Source organism: Macaca mulatta, chromosome 8 (genome assembly GCF_049350105.2).
Source record: "Macaca mulatta isolate MMU2019108-1 chromosome 8, T2T-MMU8v2.0, whole genome shotgun sequence".
In the NCBI taxonomy this organism is placed as follows: Eukaryota; Metazoa; Chordata; class Mammalia; order Primates; family Cercopithecidae; genus Macaca; species Macaca mulatta.
The window spans coordinates 77,489,762-77,513,756 of NC_133413.1; the positions used below are offsets into that span (position 1 = coordinate 77,489,762).

The window sequence follows — 23,995 nt, forward strand, 5'->3', positions numbered from 1 at the left end:
CACCCCCTTCCCCATCTCCCACATACCTGGATTTTACTTTCACATAATCTGTTCTCCACAAAGTCTTCTGTGGCTACCGTAATGGAATACATTTTCCTTTTTTAGTCTCTTTACTTATCCTCTTGGAGAATTGTATGAAACTATCTAACTAATCCTTTTTTTTTTTTTTTTTGAGACAGAGTCTCATTCTGTCACCAGGCTGGAGTGCAGTGGTACAACCTCTGCTCACTGCCTCCTGGGTTCAAGCGATTCTCCTGCCTCAGCCTCCCGAGTAGCTGGGACTACAGGCACGTGCCACCATGCCCAGCCAATTTTTGTATTTTTAGTAGAGATGGGGTTTTACCATATTGGTCAGGATGGTCTTGATCTCTTGACCTCATGATCCGCCCACCTTGGCGTCCCAAAGTGCTGGGATTACAAGCGTGAGCCACCACGCCTGACCGTATCTAACTTATCATCTTGGGTTTTTTTGTTTTTTTTTTTGAGACAGAGTCTGACCCTGTCACCCAGGCTGGAGTGCAGTGGCTCGATCTTGGCTCACTGCAAGCTCTGCCTCCCGGTTCACGCCATTCTCCTGCCTCAGCCTCCTGAGTAGCTGGGACTACAGGCGCCCGCCACCATGCCCAGCTACTAACTAATCTTCTTAACAGAAAATGTGCATGTGCATACACATGGATCTACGCACACACAATTTTGCGTGCACTGTCAGGAATTAATGGACTCCTGAAGACATCGATTTCATATTAACTACTGTCCTGAAATGTTTATAGTATCTCTCAGTTTTAAAATATTTAATTCAGTAATTTTTTTTTTTTACCTTAAAGGCTAAGCCATTTCTAATTTTATCATTTATCACTGTAGTATCTACTACAGGGCTTTATAAAGAGTAAGCGCAATGAACATTTGCTCAATCTGTGTATCAGTTTTTATTATTGGAGAATAGTCACTTTTCTAATTAGTGTGCTGAAACATACAATATTGTATGTAGTTCCAGTAGTCCTATTAGTACATACAGAGGTCTTGTGCCCTCCTCCCCCTGAAAAAAAAAAGCCATTTATCATGTATATTACTGATCTGCTCTTCCTCGTAACTCCCCACTCTCTCCTCACCTACAGAGTTGGAACTCTGGAGTCAGATGGCCTGGGTTCAAATCTGGGATGTATTAATTACTTCACCTATCTGTTTCAGTTGCCTTATTTGCAAAATGAGTAAATAACTATGTACTATACAGGACTGTAATCTGAATTGTTCAGCACGCTTGACCAGTTCATCCTGATGCAGGAAGTCTGAAAACCACACTTTGGTTACTTCCAACTAGATCTTTTCTATGTTGTATGAGTAATATGAAGAAATTCATTTAGCCCAATTCTGTTTAATACTTAGTCTGATCTAATAATTTAATCAGGTCTCAGGATAAAATGCTTAGCCTCTCTTCTACTTTCTTTCTCTTACTTGAACACACATCCTCCTCAGGTTGGCATCATGGTTTATGGGAGGAGAGGTGTCCCCTTTCACAATATTGTTGAGTTGGTGAATGACCTCATGGTAGCCTGGTGAAGCCTCTTGAGTTCTTGTCGTCTAGATCTTTGTTTTTTGAGCTGTAAAGTGGCTGGTCTGGCAGATAGCCAGCTATGACTGACCTGATAACCTGGGCATTTTGCTGGCATCCATTGCTGGCACCTTCAGTTGATGAACTAGCTTGTGATCTCTTTGTTGACTTGACCCCAGGGTCTTGCGGCAGCTCTCCACTGACTCAGTACCTTGGCCCTTGATAGCTGTAGAGCCCCCTGAGGCTCTGACATGTCCTTCACCTGCTCCTGGCTCAGTGGTCCAACCCAGCCTCTAAAAAGGGGGTTACCTGGTCACTGCCAGTTGAGTCCCATGATAGGTGACTTTCAACTCAGAGTCCCTGTCATAGGGCAGTTGAGGAAAGCTGAGGAGTTAAACTAAATCTCTCTGCCTTCTTAACTAGGTGGGGCTGGGTGCTAGAAAATGATGGTTTTCTCTCAAGGTCTCAGACAAGGAGCAGGGAAAGCAGTCCCTCTGTCCTCTCTTCCTTAACAGACACACCTGCCACACTTGGCACCACATCCCAGAGCAGATAAATTGCAATGTGTTTCCGACCATATACCCCTTCTGAGCCTCTAGATTGCAGGAATATCTTAAACAGTAGGCATTTGTTGCACATTTGTATAAGCAAAATTTTTAGCAGTATCACATTGAAGGTAAACAAAGGTTGATATACCTAGAATAAAATGGTAGAGTGTGTGAAAGTTTTTCTTCCTTCCTTCCCCCTCCTTATTTTTGCCTTTGGGTCATTCTTTCCTCGAGAGGATACCTCCTGCCAAGTTTGATGGAAGTTCACACATAGCAAATGTCAGCAGATTATCTCATGTGTCCTTTGATTTTCCAGGCTGGAGGTATTTCCATGTCTTCTGTAGGATGGTTGAGGAGACCTGTAACATTTCTCTTACTCAGCTGTTTTTATGCTGTGCACTGAGTTCTCAAAGGCCCTAACTAAATCACCTTATTCATTTACTTCCTTCAGATTCTCAAATATTGCCTTATTAGAGAGGCATATTCTGACCACCCTATAAAAAACAGCACCTTCACACCCCACGCTACCCCTCTCACTCTGTCTTGCTTTTCCTCCTGCCACATTTCGTGTTTGTTTATATGTGCCGCCTTTGAGTAGAATGCAAGGTTCTTTGAAGCAAGGACTTCTTCATTATCGTTTCACCAGCCCCTAGAACAAAGATAGTAGGAATTCAAATAAGTATTTGTTGAATTGTTCGTCTGTTATTTGCTGATTACTACAGTGTAGTCCTCAATCCTCAAGAAACTGGGTTCTCTCAGTGCAGATAGACCCCATCCCACCCAACACAGATGCTCTGTTCAGCCTAGGTACCCGTGTTATCGATAATATTTTTATTTTTTTAATTAATTAATTAATTAATTTTTTTTTGAGACGGAATCTCACTCTGTTGCCAGGCTGGAGTGCAGTGGCGCAATCTAGGCTCACTGCAACCTCCACTTCCTGGGTTCAAGCGATTCTCCTGCCTCAGCCTCCCGAGTAGCTGGGACTACAGGTGCATGCCACCATGCCCAGCTAATTTTTTATGTGTGTGTGTGTATATATATATATATATATATATTCCTTTTTTTTTTTTAGTAGGGACGGGGTTTCACCATGTTGGCAAGGTCTCTATCTCTTGCGTGATCCACCTGCCTTGGCCTCCAAAAGTGCTGGAATTACAGGCGTGAGCCACCGCGCCCAGCCTGAATTTAAATTTAATAGAGACAGGTCTTGCTATGTTGAATAGGTTGGTCTTGAACTCCTGGGCTCAAGTGGTTCTACTGCCTCAGCCTCCCGATGTTTTGGGATTACAGAAATGAGCCACCACGCCCAGCCTTGATAATATTTTTATACTCTAGTTTGCATAGGTAGTTTATATAGTTCTATGCCATGAAGCTTCTAACAGGGAAATGTGTTGCATTGTAGGTGTCTTGACTTAAGCCAAGTCTAAATTATATTTTCATTTATCCACTTGAGAAATTGTGAGCTTCTATGTCATATTCTAGGCACTGTGGATACAGTGGAACAAGAGTGACATTAGCCCTAGCTCTCAAGGAACTTTCATTAACTGGGGCAAGACAGACAATAAGGAAATATGCAAATAAGATAATTTCATATTGTATTAAGTATTGTACTGTTTCCTGTGAAATTCTGTTAGATTTCACAGGGAATCTAATCTTGTTTTGCTTTTTTTTTTTTTTTTTTGAGACGGAGTCTTGCTCTGTCGCCCAGGCTGGAGTGCCGTGGCCGGATCTCAGCTCACTGCAAGCTCCGCCTCCCAGGTTCACGCCTTTCTCCCGCCTCAGCCTCCCGAGTAGCTGGGACTACAGGCGCCCGCCACTTCGCCCGGCTAGTTTTTTGTATTTTTTAGTGGAGACGGGGTTTCACCGTGTTAGCCAGGATGGTCTCGATCTCCTGACCTCGTGATCCACCCGTCTCGGCCTCCCAAAGTGCTGGGATTACAGGCTTGAGCCACCGCGCCCGGCCTTGTTTTGCTTTTTACCAATGGAAGTATTTTTAAGGATTTGATTAGTTTTTGTTTTTGTCTACTATTTTATTAGTACATATTTAATAAGCACTTGTTTATAAATCATACTGTTAATTCATAATTTCACAAGGCTTTATCTTGCCTTCTGTAAATATATTTGCCGCAGAGCTGCTCCAGCTTGGAACCTAGACTTGCTCCTGGTCTTGGCTGTATTTGGGTAGCCAGGGGAGGCCACTTGAACTTTCTAAGGTCCATTCTTCTCACCAAGTCAGCACAAATAATTCAAGAAACTCACAATCATATAAACTTAAGTGTTTTATTCTCTTACAGCAGTTCTGCTTCTAGGCTTGTCTGATCCTGAGTGCCATGTGAGATAAATCTCTTGTCTAGTCTTACTCAACGTCACTGGAACCTTGGCTAAGTTTTTTGCCCTCTACTTCTGCATACTGTCCATGGTGGCCGGGGGGTATCAAATTAATTCTAACATCTTACACACAATAGCTTCCTCTAAGACAACCAGATTCCTTTTCGGTTAAGACCAAGAGAGCCAGATTACCATCCTGCAGCTCATGTAGGGTGTCTCATGTATAGTGGGGGGGTTATAATATTTGTTCTGCTTACTTCATAGGGTTGTTGGATTATGATTATATGAGGTTATGTATACTTGAAAATACTGAATATGGAAGATAATACTAGGAAATCTGAGAATAAATTCTTATTAATAGTTTGAAAACTACTATGTGAAAGGTGACCTAAAACTACTATGTGAAAGATGAAGAGAACTAATAATTGAAGGTTTTTTATGAAGCAAGTATCACTTTTGAAAATACTTTGTAAGTTCAAGGTATTAATTACTGCTAGGGAAGAAGAGAGGAAAGTGGCAACAATTGAATCTATAGTATTTTATTCTTTGGCAAAAAAATCTGAAGCAAGAATGGCAAAATGTTAGAAATTCAGTAGATCCAAATAATGAGCACGTGGGTGTTGACTATGTTATTCCCTGAAAATTACAGAAATATTTTGTAACATGTGAAAAATAAAATATCTCCTGTTTTTTTTCCTGACCTCATATTCTTCCCATCACAAGAAATCACCTTTTTTTTTTCCCTCAAGTCATGATCTCGCTTTTGACACTCAGGCTGGAGTGCAGTGGTGTGATCTCAGCTCACTACAGCCTCGACTTACCTGGGCTCAAGCAGTCCTAGAGCTCAGCCTCCTGCGTAGCTGGGACTACAGGCGTGTACACCATGCCTGGCTAATTTTTAAGTTTTTTGTAAAGACGGGGTCTCCCTGTTGCCCAGGCTGGTCTCCAGCTCCTACGCTCAAGCGATCCTCCCACCTCAGCCTCACAAAGTGCTGAGATTACAGGCATGACCCACTGAGCCCAGCCAAGAATACCATTTGACAAGATTCAATAAGTGCTTTAATTGGTATGTTTATGTATCTTGGAGAATCATATAAAAATGTTAATGTTAGTATCAGTTTCAGAATATGAAAATAGCCTTATTGAAAGAGACAGACTGTTTCAAAAAATATATATATATGAAAACAGGTTTAATGTATTTAAGTAGCTAATGGGTTTTTTGCAATTAAATTTTGTTACATTGTTTTTTTTTTATTTCCACAGGTTTATAAAGTTCTGGTTTCAGTGGGAAGGAGTGAATGGTTTGTCTTCAGGAGATATGCAGAGTTTGATAAACTTTACAACACTGTAAGTAATAGTCTACAAGATTTCTAATTAAAAGAAAGCACCTGAGAAAACCCCAAATTAAGAGAAATGTATTTGAATGATTAAGTTGATACTGACATATTAATATGTCAGACAAGCAGACAAAGGTAAGAGATTCTTCAAAAACATCCTAACTTTGGAAGGCTTAGAAAGGGTAGAGAGAGGACTGCTGAACAATTCCAAATAAACCATTAAAAATATGAGAACTAGATAAAATACCTTTTAATGTCATAAAAAATTAGAAGTCAGTTCTTTGTACCTACCTCTCTGATAAGTGTTAATCATCATGGTATTTCTGGTTAAACTGCCTACTGTAAGCTTTATGTTTGAAAGTCTGTCACGAACCTATCTCCCTTCCATAGTTTGTTTCCATTCTTAAAGATATGTCTTAGGTTCCAGATTTTAAGTAGCTAACGCAACTGAAATGACTGTTGACTTTTAGAGTTCTGACAGCTACCTAAGTGGTGAGATCTAAGAGACCATTAGCTATTTAAATTACTAAAACCTGTTTTTATATTTTCATAACTCAGATATTAAATAGTATTCATAATCTAGTGTTTACAGTATATACAGTACATACTTGCTAAAGTAGGCAGCAAAGAGCCAGGCATGATGGTTCACATCTGTAATTCCAGCACTTTGATAGGCTGAGGCAGAAGGAACATTTGAGCTTAGGAGTTCAGAGGGTACAGTGAGGCATGATTGCCCCACTGCACGGCCGTCTGGGCAATATAGCAAGACCCCATCTAAAAAAATAAAGGCAGCAAGACCACCACGGTCACTGTCATACATCAGTCCATATCTTCCACAGGTAGCAGTGTTTGTGAAGATCATACATAGAAACTAAAGCATACCTCTTGAGTTATTAATAGCTATTGTGGAACTCCAGGTCATTAAGACAGTCCTGAATTTAAAGTTTTGCTTCAGTTAAGAACAAAAGCAATTGTGCCTCAAATCCTCAGTTTGTTTGTTTATTTATTTATTTGTTTGTTTATTTATTTTTGAGAGATGGTCTTGCTCTGTCACCCAGGCCGGAGTGCAGTGGCACAATCTTGGCTCACTACAACGTACTCTGCCTCCCATGTGCAAGCGATTCTCATGCCTCAGCCTCCCAGGTAGCTGGGATTACAAGCATGAGTTACCACGCCTGGCTAGTGTTTTTGTAGTTTTAGTAGAGATGGGGTTTTGCCATGTTGGCCAGGCTGGTCTCAAAGTCCTGGCCTCATGTGATCCGCCCACTTCGGTCTCCTAACGTGCAGAGATTACAGCTATGAGCCACTGTCGTTGGCCTCAAGTCCCAAATTGAAATTCCTCTGCTCTCATGTATTAATAAATAGGGATCTCCCAGTGTCATTGTTTAATGAATGGTAGATTACTAGGCATCCTCTGGAAAAACTCTTGTTATATATTTAAGAACAGAATTTTGGGCTGGGCACGTGGCTCACGCCTGTAATCCCAGCACTTTAGGAGGCTGAGGCGGGCGGATCACGAGGTCAGGAGATCGAGACCATCGTGGCTAACATGGTGAAACCCCATCTCTACTAAAAATACAAAAAATTAGCTGGGCATGGTGGTGGGCACCTGTAGTCTCAGCTACTTGGGAGGCTAAGGGAGGAGAATGGCGTGAACCCAGAAGGCAGAGGTTGCAGTGAGCCAAGATTGTGCCACTGCCCTCCAGCCTGGGCCACAGAGCGAGACTCTTATCTCAAAAAAAAAAAAAAAAAAGAAGGGAATTTTAAAATTTCTTAACCCTGTCTCTTGATTTTAAACATAGGAATAAATATATGCCTGTGGGTTATTATTTGTAAGATATTTTTGAATATGAGGAAAGTTACACATATATCAATTAAGAAACAAATTCCTAAATGGGTCAGAATGAATCAAACAATGTCTAGCTGTACCACTTCCTGTGTTTTGTTAAGTCATGAAAATTACACTTCTGATTCATCTTTATTTAGCATTTCACTATGTGTATATTTGTTCCTAATACTCAGATCACTTGCTACTTGAAATTGAATTTCTGAAGATAATACTGCAATTTAAAAATATTTATTTTTTCCTATGTAAAATTAATAGGGAGACTCCATCTCTACAAAAAAAATAAAAATAAGAAGTTAGTGTAGTGGCACATACCCATAGTTCTGGCTACTTCAGAGGCTGTGGTAGGAGGACCACTTGAGCCTGGGTGGTTGAGGCTGCAATGAGCCATGACCATGCCACTGCACTCTTGATACCCTGTCTCAAAACAAAAACTAGAACCAAACACCTGTAATGTTGCTGCTCAGAAATAACTTAACATTTTACGTTTCTTCTGTTCTTCAGTTTTTCTTTAATGCATATGCAACTGCACTCACTAAATACAGGTTGAGTATCCCTTATCTGAAATACTTGGAACCAGAGTGATTTGGATTTCAAATTTTTTTCAAATTTTGGAATATTTAAGTTGTACTTACCAGTTAACCATCCCAAATCTGAAAATCTGAAATCTGAAATGCCCCAGTGAGCATTTCCTTTGAGCACTCAGAAAGTTACTGGTTTTACAGCATTTCAGATTTTCAGATTTGTGATATTCAACCTGTGTAGTTTTAGATATTTGCTTCATCAAAGGATATTGAGATAGGTTTTTTTTTCCTGTAATTAAAGTTATACTGTTGAAACAATAGTCAATAAGAGTTTGTACATGGAAATACCTTCCATTAGTTTTTAGTGATTTTTTAAAAAATGGCTTATATTGGAGGCTGAGTGCGGGTTGAAATGTTAGCTCATTTTGAAACTCTTGAATACGCATTATCTATATGTTCAGCATGTCTTTGAGGAGTGTGTAAATCCACCTGTACCCATCAGGATGCCTGGGTTATGCTCGGGTAAAAATAACATGACTGTAGTGTCTGTCTCTCTCTCTTTCTTTCTCTCTCTCTCTCTCTCTCTCACACTCACACACACACACACATACACCCCGCATACACCACATACATTTGAGGCTTCTTTCTGTCTTTTGCTTAAAATATTTCGTAGGCTAAATTTACCTTCTAAAGATGTTGTCTTTTGTGAAACTCTTCATAAGAGGAAGGGGTGTAGGGAATGTCATCTAAAAACTCAGCATTGTGGAGATCCACACTGGTAGTGTGTCATCATGATTTTAATAGCAGGTGATTAATTAAATTGTTAATATTTGAGTATCTGTAAGCGTAAAAATAAAATAGGAAAGCTTGTTTGGGGTACCTCCATCCATGATCACTTTCATTCTCTCTTCTGTGAAACATCCCATCTTTCGACTTTTTGCAGAAGAGTTTCCTTAACTTGTAGTTCAGGTTTTATCATTCGTCTCCCTAATTTCTTTTGTATTTCTTTTCACCCTTTTTTCATTGTTCTTATTTCATCACTTTCTGTGTCTCTTTTTATGTAACTCCTTGTAATTCTGCCTCCTGTAGTGAGGGGCAAAGAAAAAAATAGGAAAATAGTTATTGGTTGAATTATTTGAAACTACAGAAATCAGGTTGAACCTGGTCTGGATTTCCCTAAGTTCAAAAACACAAATTATTTTCCTGTACTCTTTTTAGAATAAAAGAAAAGAAAAAATCTCTAGGCATTTTGTCAACTTCAATGTGTCCTTTATGACTAGTGTATATTTTAAACTTTTTATTATAGAAATTGTCAAACACAGGCGAGGAACAGTGGCTCACACCTATAATCCCAGCACTTTGCAAGGCTGAGGCAGGAGGATTGCTTGAGCTCAGGAGTGCAAGACCAGCCCGGGCAATGACTTAATGAGACTGTCTCTACAAAAAATAAAACAACTTGCTAGGTGTGGTGGTGTGTGCCCTGTGGTCCCAGCTACTCAGGAGGCTGAGGGGAGGATCACTTGAGCCCAGAAGGTCAGCACTGCATTCCAGCCTGGTTGATAGAGCTATAGACTATCTTAAGGGAAAAAAGAAAGAGAGAGGGAGAGGGGGAGGGGAAGGGAAGGGAAGGGGAAAGAGAAGAGAAAGGAAGTGGAGGGAGGGAGGAAGGAAGGAAGGAAGGAAGGAAGGAAGGAAGGAAGGAAGGAAATTGTCAAACACATACAGAAGTAGACATACTAGTACCAATTCAGAAAATAATAATATGTTACCATCCAGCTTCAATAATTACTGATACATGGCCATTCCTGGTTCATCTCTATCCCTAGCCAGCTCATCATAATTTCAACACAAATTTCAGACATCATATCTTTTCATCTGTAAATATTTTAGTATACATCTCTAAAAGATAAAAATTCTTAAAAACAAAACGTATACACAGTATCATTACCACATCTAAAAATAAATGAACAGTAATGCCTTAATATCAGATATCCAGTTAGGGTTTATGTGACTGGTTGATAAGTCTGTTAAGTGTCATTTAATCACTAGGTTCCCCCTCTGCGTTTCTTTTCTTTCCTTTACACATTTTTTTTGTGTGTGTGTATGAAAAAAAACAAGATCATTTGTTTACATATTTTTCAGTCTGCATTTTACTGACAGCATGCCCCATGCTGTAAAGTGATTAGTGCATTCCTCTGTTCTTTGTATTTCCTATCAGTTGGTAGTTAGAGGTATCGTTTTGGGGTGTTTTTTTTGTTTGTTTGTTTTTGGTGAGACGGGTTGTTGCTCTGTCACCCAGGCTGGAGTGCAATGGCGTGATACGGTGCACTGCAACCTTGACCTCCCTGGTTCAAGTGATCCTCCCACCTCAGCCTCCTGCATACTGTATAGCTGGACTACACCCAGCTGATTTTTTTTTTTTTTTTTTTTTTTTGGTAGAAATAAGGCCTTGCTGTGTTGCCCAGGCTGGTCTCAAACTCCTGAGCTCAAGCAATCCTACCACATCAACCTCCCAAAGTGCTGGGATTACAGGCCTCAGTGAGCCATCATGCCCAGCTGAGATACAGTTTTTACATGTGTGTGTGTATTTTTGACATCAAACTTATAATGAAAATATAACCCATTTTTGTGACTTAACTGCCCCAAATTTAATTTCCTCAGGGCCAAGTTTTCCTTCTCTGAAGACAAGCATATCTGATAAACAAATGTATTAGAAAAAATATATATATATTTGAGACGTGGTCTCACTCTGTTGCCCAGGCTGAAGTGCAGTGGCATAATCATGGCTCACTGCAGCCTCAACCTTCCAGGCTCAAACAATCCTCCCACCTCAGCCTTAGAAGGTGCTGGGACCACAGACATGTGCCACCATGACTAGGTATTTTTTTTAATTTTGTTTTTGTAGAGATGAGGTCTCACTTATTAGAATATTAGTAAGGGGAAGGTTAGAGCAGAAAGGATATTGAAAGCAAAATTCATCTACTTTGTTAGAAATCTATTGTCAGTCCATGTAGAGAAAACACTAAGATAATAAGTGAGTAATACATATTCGGAACTGTAACACCAGGTTCTAGCCTAAGCACTTGCCATACATAATCTCCTTTAAAACAACAAATCTGTAAGGTAGTTGTTAAAATTATCCTCACTTTACAGGCAGGAAAATGAGATGCAGATGTTGAGTATTTTATTCTAGGTCACACAGATACCAGGTATTTTATTGGGACCAAAAAAGATGACTAGTTTGTGACATTTTATTGGTATAATTTATATTGTACTTTGGATGATCATAAATTCAAAAGTATGTCTTATGATGGATTTTCTTTAAAATCAGATTGTATTTGGCTTTGATGTATACATAACTAGAAGACTTATAAAATTAGTTCATATAATGTTATTTTTAAAAATTTTAGTTAAAAAAACAGTTTCCTGCTATGGCTCTGAAGATTCCTGCCAAGAGAATATTTGGTGATAATTTTGATCCAGGTAAGAAACAACTTCATAGGCCAGCCATGAAGTGATCGTTGAAATTTGAAGAAGTAAATTAACATATTCATTGCACTGTATAGCAGTGCAAGACTTTAAAAGATCTCATGCCCTATGAAAATAATGCTTCAGGAAGGTGCTTACGGTCTACTAGGCATTGTTTTAAGTACTTCATGTGTTTTAATTTATTCGATCCTCACAATTTTGTGAGTTGGGTGTTATTGTTGTTATCACTATTTTTATAGATAAGGAAACTAAGACACATTAATTTGCCCAGGACCACATACAGATAGTAAAGGGCAGATTTGGAAGCTAAATTCAAGACTTCAGATAAATTTATCTGTCTATGGGCTGGGTGTAGTGGCTCACACCTGTAATCAAAGTACTTTGGGAGTGCGAGGCAGGAGGATCACTTCAGGCCAGGAGTTTCGAGATCAGCCTGGGCAACCTCATCCCTACAAAAATTTAAAGTTTAGCTGGGCATGGTGGCATGAACCTGTAGTCCCAGCTACTCAGGAGGCTGAGGTGAGAGGATTGCTTGAGGTCAGTAGTTCAAGGCTGCAGTGAGCTGTCATTGTGCCATTGCATTCCAGGCTGGGTGACAGAGGGAGACCCTATTAAAATTTTTTTTTATTGATCCTTCAAGTTAATTTGGGAAACTTTACTGACTTTAAATCAGTGTCATGAAGAATATTCACTTTTATATTCAGAAACATTAAATATATACTGTGTACATAGCAACTTGCAGACCTCTGAATGGGATACCAAAAAGATATCCTAGGCCGGGTGCGGTGGCTCACGCCTGTAATCCCAGCACTTTGGGAGGCCAAGGCGGGTGGATCACGAAGTCAGGAGATCAAGACCATCCTGGCTAACATGGTGAAACCCCGTCTCTACTAAAACTACAAAAAATTAGCCAGGCGTGGTGGCATGCGCCTGTAGTCCCAGCTACTTGGGAAGCTGAGGCAGGAGAATCACTTGAACCCAGGAGGCAGAGGTTGCAGCGAGCTGAGATCGGCACCACTGCACTCCAGCCTAGGCAACAGAGCGAGACGTCATCTCAAAAAAAAAGATATCCTATTGCTCACCCGTGGGGAGCCCATTGACACACAGGGTCTCAGCATCTAGCACCTGTATGACTAAAGCTATGGGCATGGAATTTTCCCCTAGAACCCAAGAGATTAATAGAGGTCACAGGTGTCTACTTATAGGGAAACAGAAGTCTTCTTATCCACCAGGAATTCTATCAGAAGAGTCATCTGTCTCTGCCACGGATGAATCCCAAATGGATTGCCCTCCTTCTGCAACTAATTTGCTTGTAACCAGTTAAATTAATACCTTACATGTCTGTGTAAGAAAAGAAAGAAAGAGAGATCTTGGTCACTACTCAAGATAAAAGCTCTAAGGTCCCTTATCTTGACTGTGCTTTCTCTCTCCATCCTAACTTCATACCATTCATTTTCCTCCCAGACCATATCACTGTATCCTATAGAATTCTACCCACCATTAACAGACTGCTCTTTATCCTGCATCTGTTTCACATTTCTTCCACATTCTTCCTTTAATTAAAACTTTTTTTTCCCCAGAGGCTGCTTTGCCTATAGCTCTATAGAATAATAAAGAGGCTTATTATTATTTACACTTTTTATGAAACTCAGGATTGGAGAATGTTCTCACTTCCCTGGTTACATACAGAGTTTTTTTTTTTCTCTCAGGAATATATAGCACATTTCATTGTAATTGCTAATCTGTCTTATAGTAGGCTGTAGATTTTCTGAAGGTGCAGACATGTCTTTTTTTATTGGTTGACAATGGCAATATACTGGTTTTAAAGTATTACTTTATTATTTTAAAACTGGCAAATACTAGGTTTTAAAGTATTACTAAATATATGAACCCATTAATAAAGAGAAGCAAGAGAAAATTGAGTTGGCACAACAAAGCCGGATTATATTCTGTAGACCTGTGGCTTTTGTACTCGTGCTTTGTTTTCAGCAGCAGAACTCTTTTTTCCCAATTGAAATCTTATGGAGGCCAGATATGGTGGCTACGCCTGTAATCCCAGCACTTTGGGAGGCCAAGGTGGGCGGATCACTTGAGGCCAGGAGTTCAAGACCAGCGGCAACATGGTGAAACTGCGTCTCTACTAAAAATAGAAAAATTAGCCGGGCATAGTGGTGTGTGTCTGTAGTCTCAGCTACTCGGGAGGCTGGGGCAGGATAATCGCTTGAATCCAGGAGTCGGAGGTTGCAAGTGAGCCAAGATCACGCCATTGCACTCCAGCCTGGGCAACAGAGTGAGATTCTGTCCCCCAAAAACACACACACACACACACACACACACACACAAAATCTTATGGAAATGTAATATGTGAAAAAAAATTTAAATAGACCTGTTTTGTTGATATAACAGTGAAGTATCTCCTTGGAGCACAGGTTGAAAAGCATCTTCGTGGGTAGTGTGTTGGCCTTAGTGGCATTTGATCAATATGTGAAACTGACAGTGGGTAATTTATGGTGGGCACAGCAGAGTAGAGACTGGGAGACTGGTTAAGGTAATAGTCCAGTAGCCCTGGCATTAGATAATGAGTATGGGGACTAGGGTAGAAATAGAGTTTAAAAATGAGCAGTGTACGAGAACTCCTTTAATGAAAAATCTGGAATACATCTTGATGATTGCTTAGGTAACAGACATATAGAGAAGAGAATGAGAGATAATTGGAGGGTCTGGCCTGGGTGACTGAGAGAATTAACTAATTAGAAGTGGCAGAAAAATATTAAGAAACTACTAGTGATAATATGAGACTGGAACTTGGGTTGGAGTTCTGTAGAGCCCTTAACTAATTACTTAAGACAATTATTTAATCAAGGAAAGAAAGCAAAGAAGTCATTGTTAAAAGCAAGATACCAAGCTGCATGCTCTTTGGTACTTTGTTTTGATGAATTAATTGACACTAAAAATTGATTTTTTTGAAGAACTGTTTGTCTATCCTGTGTATATCGAATATGCGTAATATTACATTTCCATAAGACTTCTGTTCACTGCATACAGTGAAAGGGATCATATATCACAGAGGTATTAGAAAGTCCTGCATTGGGGAAATCAGATCTAAGTCAAATTCAGAAAAACAGAGATGGATAAGATGCTCATTTGGTTACACTTTGGGGATACAGGCATTCCCATATTTTTCTGATGGAATAAAAAGTGGTACAATCCATGTTGAGGGGAATTTGGTAATGTTTAGAAAACCTGTGAATGCATTTTCCATTTTGGCCAAGAAATCACATTTCTAGGAATCTGTCCATAAAATAAACTGCATATGATATGTACACACAAGACTGTGTATTGTGACACAATTATTAACAGAAAAACGGGAAACAATGGAAATACTTTTCTGATGGAGCTGGATATAACATACTTGTAAAAAGGAACAAAAAAGCTCTTTATGTATTTTGCTATGGTGTGATCTCCAGAATATACCATTAAATGGAAAAAAAAATCACAATATAGCAAATGAATTTGTATGGTGTTTATTTTTTGTGTAGGAAAAGGTATGGGGATTCAAAAAGAAATAATGGAAGAATAAATGAAAAACTAATAAAACTAGTGACTTTAAGGGTGAAGGAGAGATCAGGAAAGGCAAAAGGGGTGGAAGTTAGATGCCCTTGAATGAATTTTGTTTGTACCTTTGACTTTGGAACCATGTACACATTTTAAACAATTTAAAAACAAAAATAAAAATGCAATAACAAAGCAGCCTCTAACAACTGAAAATAAACTGAAGGAAAAAACAACTTAATTTAAATAACTTTAAAACATGGGATTTTGACTGTATATTCTTCATGGGATATATTGCTAAGGATAAAAACAAAAACCCATGGACAAATTTTACACTGCATTCAGTAGTGTTAATGTTAGTTATATGGAGTTGTTATTCTGTCATTAATGTTACTATCATGGAAACCAAGATTTTAAACAGGAGAGGAAAGTGATACAAACAAAATCAAAGATTTTAAGTAAAAATCCTGTAATTTTCTTTCTTTCTTTTTTTTTTTTTGAGACAGAGTCTCGCTCTGTCGCCCGGGCTGGAGTGCAGTGGCCGGATCTCAGCTCACTGCAAGCTCTGCCTCCTGGGTTTATGCCATTCTCCTGCCTCAGCCTCCCGAATAGCTGGGACTACAGGCGCCCGACACCTCGCCCGGCTAGTTTTTTGTATTTTTTTAGTAGCAACGGGGTTTCACCGTGTTAGCCAGGATGGTCTTGATCTCCTGACCTCGTGATCCGCCCGTCTCGGCCTCCCAAAGTGCTGGGATTACAGGCTTCAGCCACCGCGCCCGGCCAATTTTCTTTTTTTTTTTTTTGAGACAGAGTTTCATTCTTGTTGCCCAGGCTGCAGTGCAGTGGTGTGGTCTTGGCTCACCGCAACCTCCACCTCCTGAGTTCAGATGATTCTCCTGCCTCAGCCTCCCAAGTAGCTGGGGTTACAGGCATGCACCACCACGCCTGGTTAATTTTGTATTTTTAGTAGAGCTGGGGTTTCTCCATGTTGGTCAGGCTGGTCTCGAACTCCCAACCTCAGGTGATCTGCCCGCCTTGGCCTTCCAAAGTGCTACGATTATAGGCGTGAGCCACCACACCCAGCAGAATCCTGTAATTTGTAACTTTAATTTGGAGATATAGTTTGAAATATTTATTTATTTTATTTATTTATTTTTTGAGACAGAGTTTCGCCCTTGTTGCCCAGGCTGGAGTGCAATGGCATGATCTCAGCTCACCACAACCTCCACCTCATAGGTTCAAGCGATTCTCCTGTCTCAGCCACCCGAGTAGCTGGGATTACAGGCATGAGCCACTGCACCTGACCCATAATTTATTTTTTTAGCTTTGTAAAAATATTTTCTAGCACTCTCTTTTGGAAATGCCTAAAAGCAATAACAAGTAGTAACCAACACCCCTAGCATTCAGATTGTGATCTCTAAGTACCATTTCCCTCTCAAAGAAACCAGAGTTCCATGGATAAATGGTGATCCCAGATCTGGCACAGGAAATGTACACAGTGATCTCAGGACAGCTTGCCTGAAAGCAAGGAAGCTATTTAGGATGACTGGAGTTTTATCAAAAGAACACAGGAGCCTAGCTGTTGGGGCTTTTACTGAGCAAAGATTAGACGGCATGGAGAAAGTAATTATTGTAGCAGGTTAGAGCACGTCAGTATAAAGACTTTCCAATTTACTTTGCTTGTTTAGGGGAAAAAAAAACCTCATGAAATGCTGTAGAGGTTACTAGAGTAAATTTATTTGCCAAATCAATAAATTAAAAAATCAAGGATTTATCTTGCCTTTGTTGTATGAAATGTAATTTCTTTGTACCAAAGAGATAATGTTGGAAAATACTTGGTAGTGGAATCACAGTTCATAAATAGAAGAATCACAGAATGATAGAACTGGAAAATCCTTATACAACTTCTGATGAATTAATAGTTCTAGGCAAAGACCATCAGTGATTTGAAGTCTTTACTGGGGCAGAAGGATCTGCTTCTAAGATGGCTCACTCATATAGTTTCTGGTAGAAAGCCTTGGTTCCTTGTGAGTGGGCCTCTTCTTAAGGGGCCTTGAGTGTCCTTACAACATGGCAACTGGCTTCCCCAGAGTGAGTGATCCAAGAGAGCTAGCAAGGAGGAAGCCTCGTTGCCTTCTCTGACTTAGTCTTAGAAGGCACATGCCATCGCATCCACCATATTCCTCTCATTAGAAGGTAGTCATTAAGTCCAACCCCCATTCAAGAGAGAAGAATTAGTTCTACCTGTTTATTGGAGGGAAATAAAAGAATTTATAGACATTATGAGAGAGTGATTTCATGGCTTTACTATTTTTTTTAAAGATATTACCATTTAGAAATACTGATTTATTCCCCCCTCCACCAAAACAAAACAAAAAACTGCCTGAGAATTGCTTTAAAATACTCCAGAAAAAAAATAAAAAGTGAGGAATGAGGATAAATGAATGAAATTGGAATAGCAGAATGTTGATAAATTTTAAAGTAGGCGAATAAGGTTCTCATCTTTTGTGTACTTGTGAAATTTTTCATAATAAAAAGTTAAAAATAAAGTTGGCTGGGCACAGTGGCTCACACCTGTAATCCCAGCACTTTGGGAGGCTGAGGTGGGTGGATCACCTGAGGTCAGGAGTTCTAGACCAGCCTGGCCAACATGGTGAAACCTCATCTCTACTGAAAATACAAAAATTAGCCGGGCGTGGTGGCACGCGCCTGTAATCCCAGCTACTCTGGAGGCTGAGTCAGGAGAATTGCTTGAACCTGGGAGGCGGAGGTTGCCGTGAGCCGGAATCACGCCATTGCACTCTAGCCCAGGCAACAAGAGCAAAACTCCGTTTCAACAACAAAAATAAATAAATAAATAAAATAATACCTAAGAAAAACATTCTGAAATTCCCTTTTTAACTTATCTCATGGTTGGTAGCCATTTTATGGGATTTTTGCTTATCTTTTTGAGTTCTTATCCTGCAGCTTAAGCCTATGTCTTCTTTTTCTTTTTTCTACTTCTTTATTCTAGTGTTTGTCAACCTCTATAAGATACATCTTACATACTTGAAGGCTGATTTTAAGAATGATCTCTGCCTGTACTTTTTGTTAACATTTTATTATGAATTTAAAGATTTTTTTAATAGGATACACCCAGAGGAAACCATATAAGATATATTGAAGAAACCAATATATCTTCAGTAAGCATCCACAGAACAATTTAAAGCTGCTTCCATATAGTTATTAGGTTTTCTCTGAATATCCTAAATGTAGTCATTCATTTTAGTTCTTCATGTGTTACTAAGTTCAGTTCTCAAGAAATATCTGTGTTTCAATTATAGTTTTTAATGTAAACCTCACATATGCTTTGCTACCTGGTAACATTATGAATGTCCTTGAAAGAGTTTAATAAGGCCGGGCGCGGTGGCTCAAGCCTGTAATCCCAGCACTTTGGGAGGCCGAGACGGGCGGATCACGAGGTCAGGAGATCGCGACCATCCTGGCTAACACGGTGAAACCCCATCTCTACTAAAAAATACAAAAAACTAGCCGGGCGAAGTGGCGGGCGCCTGTGGTCCCAGCTACTCGGGAGGCTGAGGCAGGAGAATGGCGTAAACCCGGGAGGCGGAGCTTGCAGTGAGCTGAGATCCGGCCACTGCACTCCAGCCTGGGCGACAGAGCCAGACTCAGTCTCAAAAAAAAAAAAAAAAAAAAAAGAGTTTAATAAGATACCTACCTGAAATTCTTCAAGGAATTCTTAGACGAATAAGAAAAAAGTACCAAGTACATGCATCTGGCTCCCAAAGACCAGACCTGATTTTATATTTGTTTATATTTGTATGAAGCCATACCTTCCATTTAAGAAATGGAAATAAACCTGAAAATGACCCATCATTTTGGTGACAAACACTATACATTATACCTTTATTCAGTAGAAATCAGTTTACTAAACCAAAACTCATTATCAAGTGGAATATTTTTTATGGGTTTTTATCCAGAGATTCGCCATTTAGGAGACAGTTTCTCAAATGACATGTGTTTAATTTTTAGAGCATATTTCTTCAGAATTGGCTGGGTGCTGTGGCTCATGCCTATAATCCCAGCACTTTGGGAGGCCGAGGCAGACAGATCACGAGGTCAGGAGTTCGAGACCAGCCTGGCCAACATGGTGAAACCCCGTCTCTACTAAAAATACAAAAATTAGCCAGGTGTGGTGGTGCGGGCCTGTAATCCCAGCTACTTTGGAGGCTGAGGCAGGAGAATCGCTTGAACTCAGGAGGTGAAGGTTGCAGTGAGCCAAGATCACGCCACCGCACTCCAGCCTGGTGACAGAGCAAGACTTTGTCTTAAATAAAAAAAAAAGAGTTTAGGAAAATGGCTTTTAGACCCCACAACCACTAATAATAATAACAACAAAAGTAACAGTATCTAATAATTATTAGCTATAAGTAATGCTCTTACCATCTGCCAGACATCCTACTATAAACTTATATACATTATCTCATTTAATCCTATAACAGCATTATGAGTTATAAATATTGTTACTATCCACATTTTACAAGTAAAAATTTAAATCTTGGAAAAGTTCAAGGTTAGGAAATGGGAGAGACAAAGATATTTGAATAAAGTTTTCTAATTCCAAGAAAAGTGTGTAAGTGTGTATTTCAAAGTAAAGGTTTGTGCTTAATATTTATTCCTAAACTGCTATTGCATGAGCTTCAATTATCAACAAACAAAACACTTCAAAAATACTGGACAGGCTGGGCGCAATGGCTCATGCCTGTAATCCCAGCACTTTGGGAGGCTGAGGACGGTGGATTGCTTGAGCCCAGGAGTTCAAGATCAGCCTGGGCAACATAGTGAGACCCTGTCTCCACAAAAAATACAAAAATTAGCCAGGCATGGTGGTGTATGCTTATAGTCCCAGCTACTCAGCAGGCTGAGACGGGACGGTTGCTTGAGCCCAGGATGCAGCGGTTGCAGTGAGCCTAGATCACACTACCGCACTTCAGCCTGGGCAACAGAACAAGACCCTGTCTCAACCAAAAAAGAAAAATTTAAAAAAAGAAAATACTGGACAATTACTTGTTAGGAAAGTATGCCTGTGCATTTTTTTAAGTTTTTTGTTTGTTTGTTTTTCACAGTGGAAGTTAAACTAGAGTTTTGGTGATATTCAGTTAACCAATTAATCATTATTTCCCAGTTGCAAAGGATTTCCAGAAATCTTTATTTTTTTTAATTTGTGTGATTTTCAGTCATCAGTGTCATAGTGTTAGTTTTTATTCCTTGTCTGGTAGTACATGAGGAGTTGGAAAAATCTATGTGCTTCTCCAATTTTTGTAATTAGTCTATTTAGAGTCCATAATAGGCAGTTTTTGAGAACTTTCTTTTTGGAGATAAATTGTCCGCTTAGTTTTAATTTTAGTATATAATTACATATATGTAATATGTAATATATAATTATATATTATATAAATACAATGATTCATACAATATATAATTTCTAAGTATGTATTCTTTGTGTGACAAGTAACATGTATTTAAAAATAGTTTCTTAATCAAAATTTACTATCTTGTGCTTGTCTATTATATAACTGTTGATGATAATTGCATAGTCTGATACAAATAATCCTAATAGTTTATATTTCTCTTCCAGATTTTATTAAACAAAGAAGAGCAGGACTAAATGAATTCATTCAGAACCTTGTTAGGCATCCAGAACTTTATAACCAGTAAGTAATTTTTGTTGTGTTCTAAAGGGACACTCACACCAAACCTAAGAATACCGAATAATCCTTACATAAATTTTGTTTGTTCTATGAAACATTACTGTGCTATATATGTTTGTAAAATCTTCCTTGAGCATTTTCTCCCTGATACTCTTTCTCCCCTTTTCTCTTCATCTTATTTTCTTTTTTCCTTTTGTACTTGCATTAGTTTTATAGATTAAACTTGAAATGAATTAGCATAATAAAGCATCTTGCTAATTATTTGGTATTATATTTTATCTATACCTTCAAAAAGCATTTAAGTACCTGCTAGTTGCATTGGGAATATAAAGCTAAGTGTCATCCCTACCTTCCAGAGGCGCAGGCTCCCAGTGTAGTGGGAGAGACAGGCATATATTAATAAACAAGAAATTGTAGCTGGATAATTTTTATGATACAGGTGCTAGAAGATAGCAGAGAAAGGTGTAGGCGTCTCTTCTTGAGGAGGTCAAGGAAGGCTTCCTGCAACTTAAAGGATGTGTAATCATTCGAGAAAGAAAGAGAATGCATTCCAGGCGTAAAAGGATACAGAAAGCCTGAACCGTCAGGACACTTAACATTTCATGGTGACTGGAGCTGAGTAGATTTTGGGAAAGAAGACGAAGTTGAAGGAGTTGTCTGGGGTTGGGCACACGTGCCACCATTTCTGTTCCACTTGGGGCAGTGTTCTGTTGACCCACATGAGGCCTCCATTCTTTCTCAACACAGTATTCCAGCAGCCATTAAGATAAAGGCGCTTTCCCAGCCCTGTGGGTGTCTCATGCTGACAGGTTTAAACTTCTTTCTGTAGGCCAGTAGCTGCCAGCTGGGAAGGTGGAGGGTTGTATCAGAAATACCTACAAAAACACTGGTAGATCTGTGGTTTGGCTTGTGTTTTCATTTTTGAGTCTGGTGGTTGTTTTATGAGTATTCATTACATTTATTGTGTTTTGTAATTTATGTTATAATACTTGTGTGTATAAAGTTCTCTAAGAGGAAATGAAGAGGATAAATATTTGGAGAGCTTTTCCGCAGCTCACCTATCTGTAAACTAAAGGTTGCCTATGGGCAATGGTGTAAATATGACACACTTTAACAGTCTTTTCAGAACCACAACACTGAAGAACTGTATTTTTGAATAATTGTTCTAAAAATGATTATCATTTATATGGTTCTTTATAGCTCACAGAGGCCTTCTACTATTCTGAACAGGCCCTCTGACCTGCTTTTTAAATTTACTTAATTGAATTTACTAAATTACTAAAATGCTAAAACTGGATTTCCTCTGACAAGGTCTTCTGGTCAGGGATTTCCCCTGATGCTCCCAGGTAGGGCAAGGGTCAAGCAGGTCTCACAGCTGTGGTCACACCAGCATTAGGCAGTGCAGTAAGAACAGATATCCTCTGGCAGGTGGCAGAAGGGCATGAAATTTGGTAGGATACCTGAACTCACAGTTCCCTTGTCTAGTCTGTTCCTCAGTAAAAAGTCTTTTTATTTGGCTTTTTATTTAATTATTTTCTTAAACGTTATGCCTTTTCCTGGGGATATGCGCTATGCTGCCTTCACCTTAGACCCACCCTTCTAATCTCTAATTATTGCTATATACACTGGAGATTACTTTGAATTGGCATATTACTGGCTTGTGTGAAATGTAAGTCATGCATTCAAAGCTTGAATTTGTCTCTTCCTTTGACAGAGCTGGCATGGAATAAGTATGCAATAAATGGTAGTGGTTATTACTTCTCCTAGTATTTTAAGTTATTCAGAACCCCTAAGACTATATAATAAATACTAAGTATTCATTCTGAATCTTGACATGCAGTATTATAAGTATGTTATATTTTGCATTAAAATTCAACTAAAAGCAATTGGATTATTTTAAATTGCCAGTTTCCAAAACCTTATACTGTGAAATACACAATTCTTAAGTATACAATTCAATGGAGTTTGAAATATATATACACCCTGTAACCATCACCATTCCATTCATGATAAAAGATATTTCCAGCACCCCAAAAATAGCCAAGAGTCTTTTAAACTGGTTTTTTTGTTTTGTTTTGTTTTTTTTTTTTTAAAGGAGTCTCACTCTGTCACCCAGGCTGGAATGCAGTGGTGTGATCTCAGCTCACTGCAAACTCCGCCTCCTGGGTTCACACCATTCTTCTGCCTCAGCCTCCCCAGTAGCTGGGACTACAGGGTGTCCTACCACGCCCGGCTAATTTTTTTTTGTTTTTTTTTTTTTTAGTAGAAACGGGGTTTCACAGTGTTAGGATGGTCTCAATCTCCTGACCTCGTGATCTGCCCACCTCAGCCTCCCAAAGTGGTGGGATTACAGGTGTGATAAGCTTAATTTTTTAACTGACATTATCTTTTTAGCAAAATGTGACGTTTCCTTTTTTTTTTTTGAGGCAGAGTCTTGCTCTGTCACCCAGGCTGCAGTGCAGTGGCAGAATCTCAGCTCACTGCAATCTCTGCCTCCCAGGTTCAAGCGATTCTCCTGCCTCACCCTTCCAAGTAGCTGGGATTACAGGTGTGTGCCACCACACCCAGCTAATTTTTGTATTTTTAATAGAGACGGTATTTCACCATGTTGGTCAGGTTGGTCTCAATCTCCTGACTTCGTGATCTGCCTGCCTCAGCCTCCCAATGTGCTGGGATTACAGGCATGAGCCACTGCACCTGGCCCACATTTCCTATTTTCTAGATCTTTTCTGTTGTTAACAGAACTTTTAATTTTCATGCTCTTCATTTGAACATCAAGCTGTTCTTTTTTTTTTTTTTTTTTTTTTTTTGAGGCGGAGTCTCGCTCTGTCACCCAGGCTGGAGTGCAGTGGCCAGATCTCGGCTCACTGCAAGCTCCGCCTCCCGGATTTACGCCATTCTCCTGCCTCAGCCTCCCGAGTAGCTGGGACTACAGGCGCCCGCCACCTCGCCCGGCTAGTTTTTGTATTTTTTAGTAGAGACGGGGTTTCACTGTGTTAGCCAGGATGGTCTCGATCTCCTGACCTCGTGATCTGCCCGTCTCGGCCTCCCAAAGTGCTGGGATTACAGGCTTGAGCCACCGCGCCCAGCCAAGCTGTTCTTAAAATA

At 39.6% G+C, this 23,995-nt stretch overlaps 1 protein-coding gene and 1 long non-coding RNA gene across 32 annotated transcripts in view; one reads left to right on the plus strand and one right to left on the minus strand.

Moving 5' to 3' along the window:
* SGK3 (serum/glucocorticoid regulated kinase family member 3) overlaps positions 1–23,995 on the plus strand; it is a 147,716-nt gene that overhangs the window by 78,927 nt on the left and 44,794 nt on the right. For 23 of the 31 annotated variants that reach the window (XM_015145488.3, XM_077943717.1, XM_077943720.1 and 20 more), the window contains 3 exons: positions 5,692–5,775; positions 11,546–11,618; positions 20,815–20,890. In XM_015145488.3, coding sequence (XP_015000974.2) covers positions 5,692–5,775; positions 11,546–11,618; positions 20,815–20,890 — 233 coding nt within the window. The remainder of the gene's footprint in view (positions 1–5,691; positions 5,776–11,545; positions 11,619–20,814; positions 20,891–23,995) is intronic. The other 8 variants (XM_077943724.1, XM_077943726.1, XM_077943730.1 and 5 more) reach the window with 1 other exon arrangement.
* Positions 908–9,219, minus strand: LOC114680270 (uncharacterized). The gene is made up of 2 exons (XR_003732395.2): positions 9,016–9,219; positions 908–2,746 (listed from the first exon to the last, which is right to left on the minus strand). It is a non-coding gene; the product is annotated as an uncharacterized LOC114680270 (long non-coding RNA).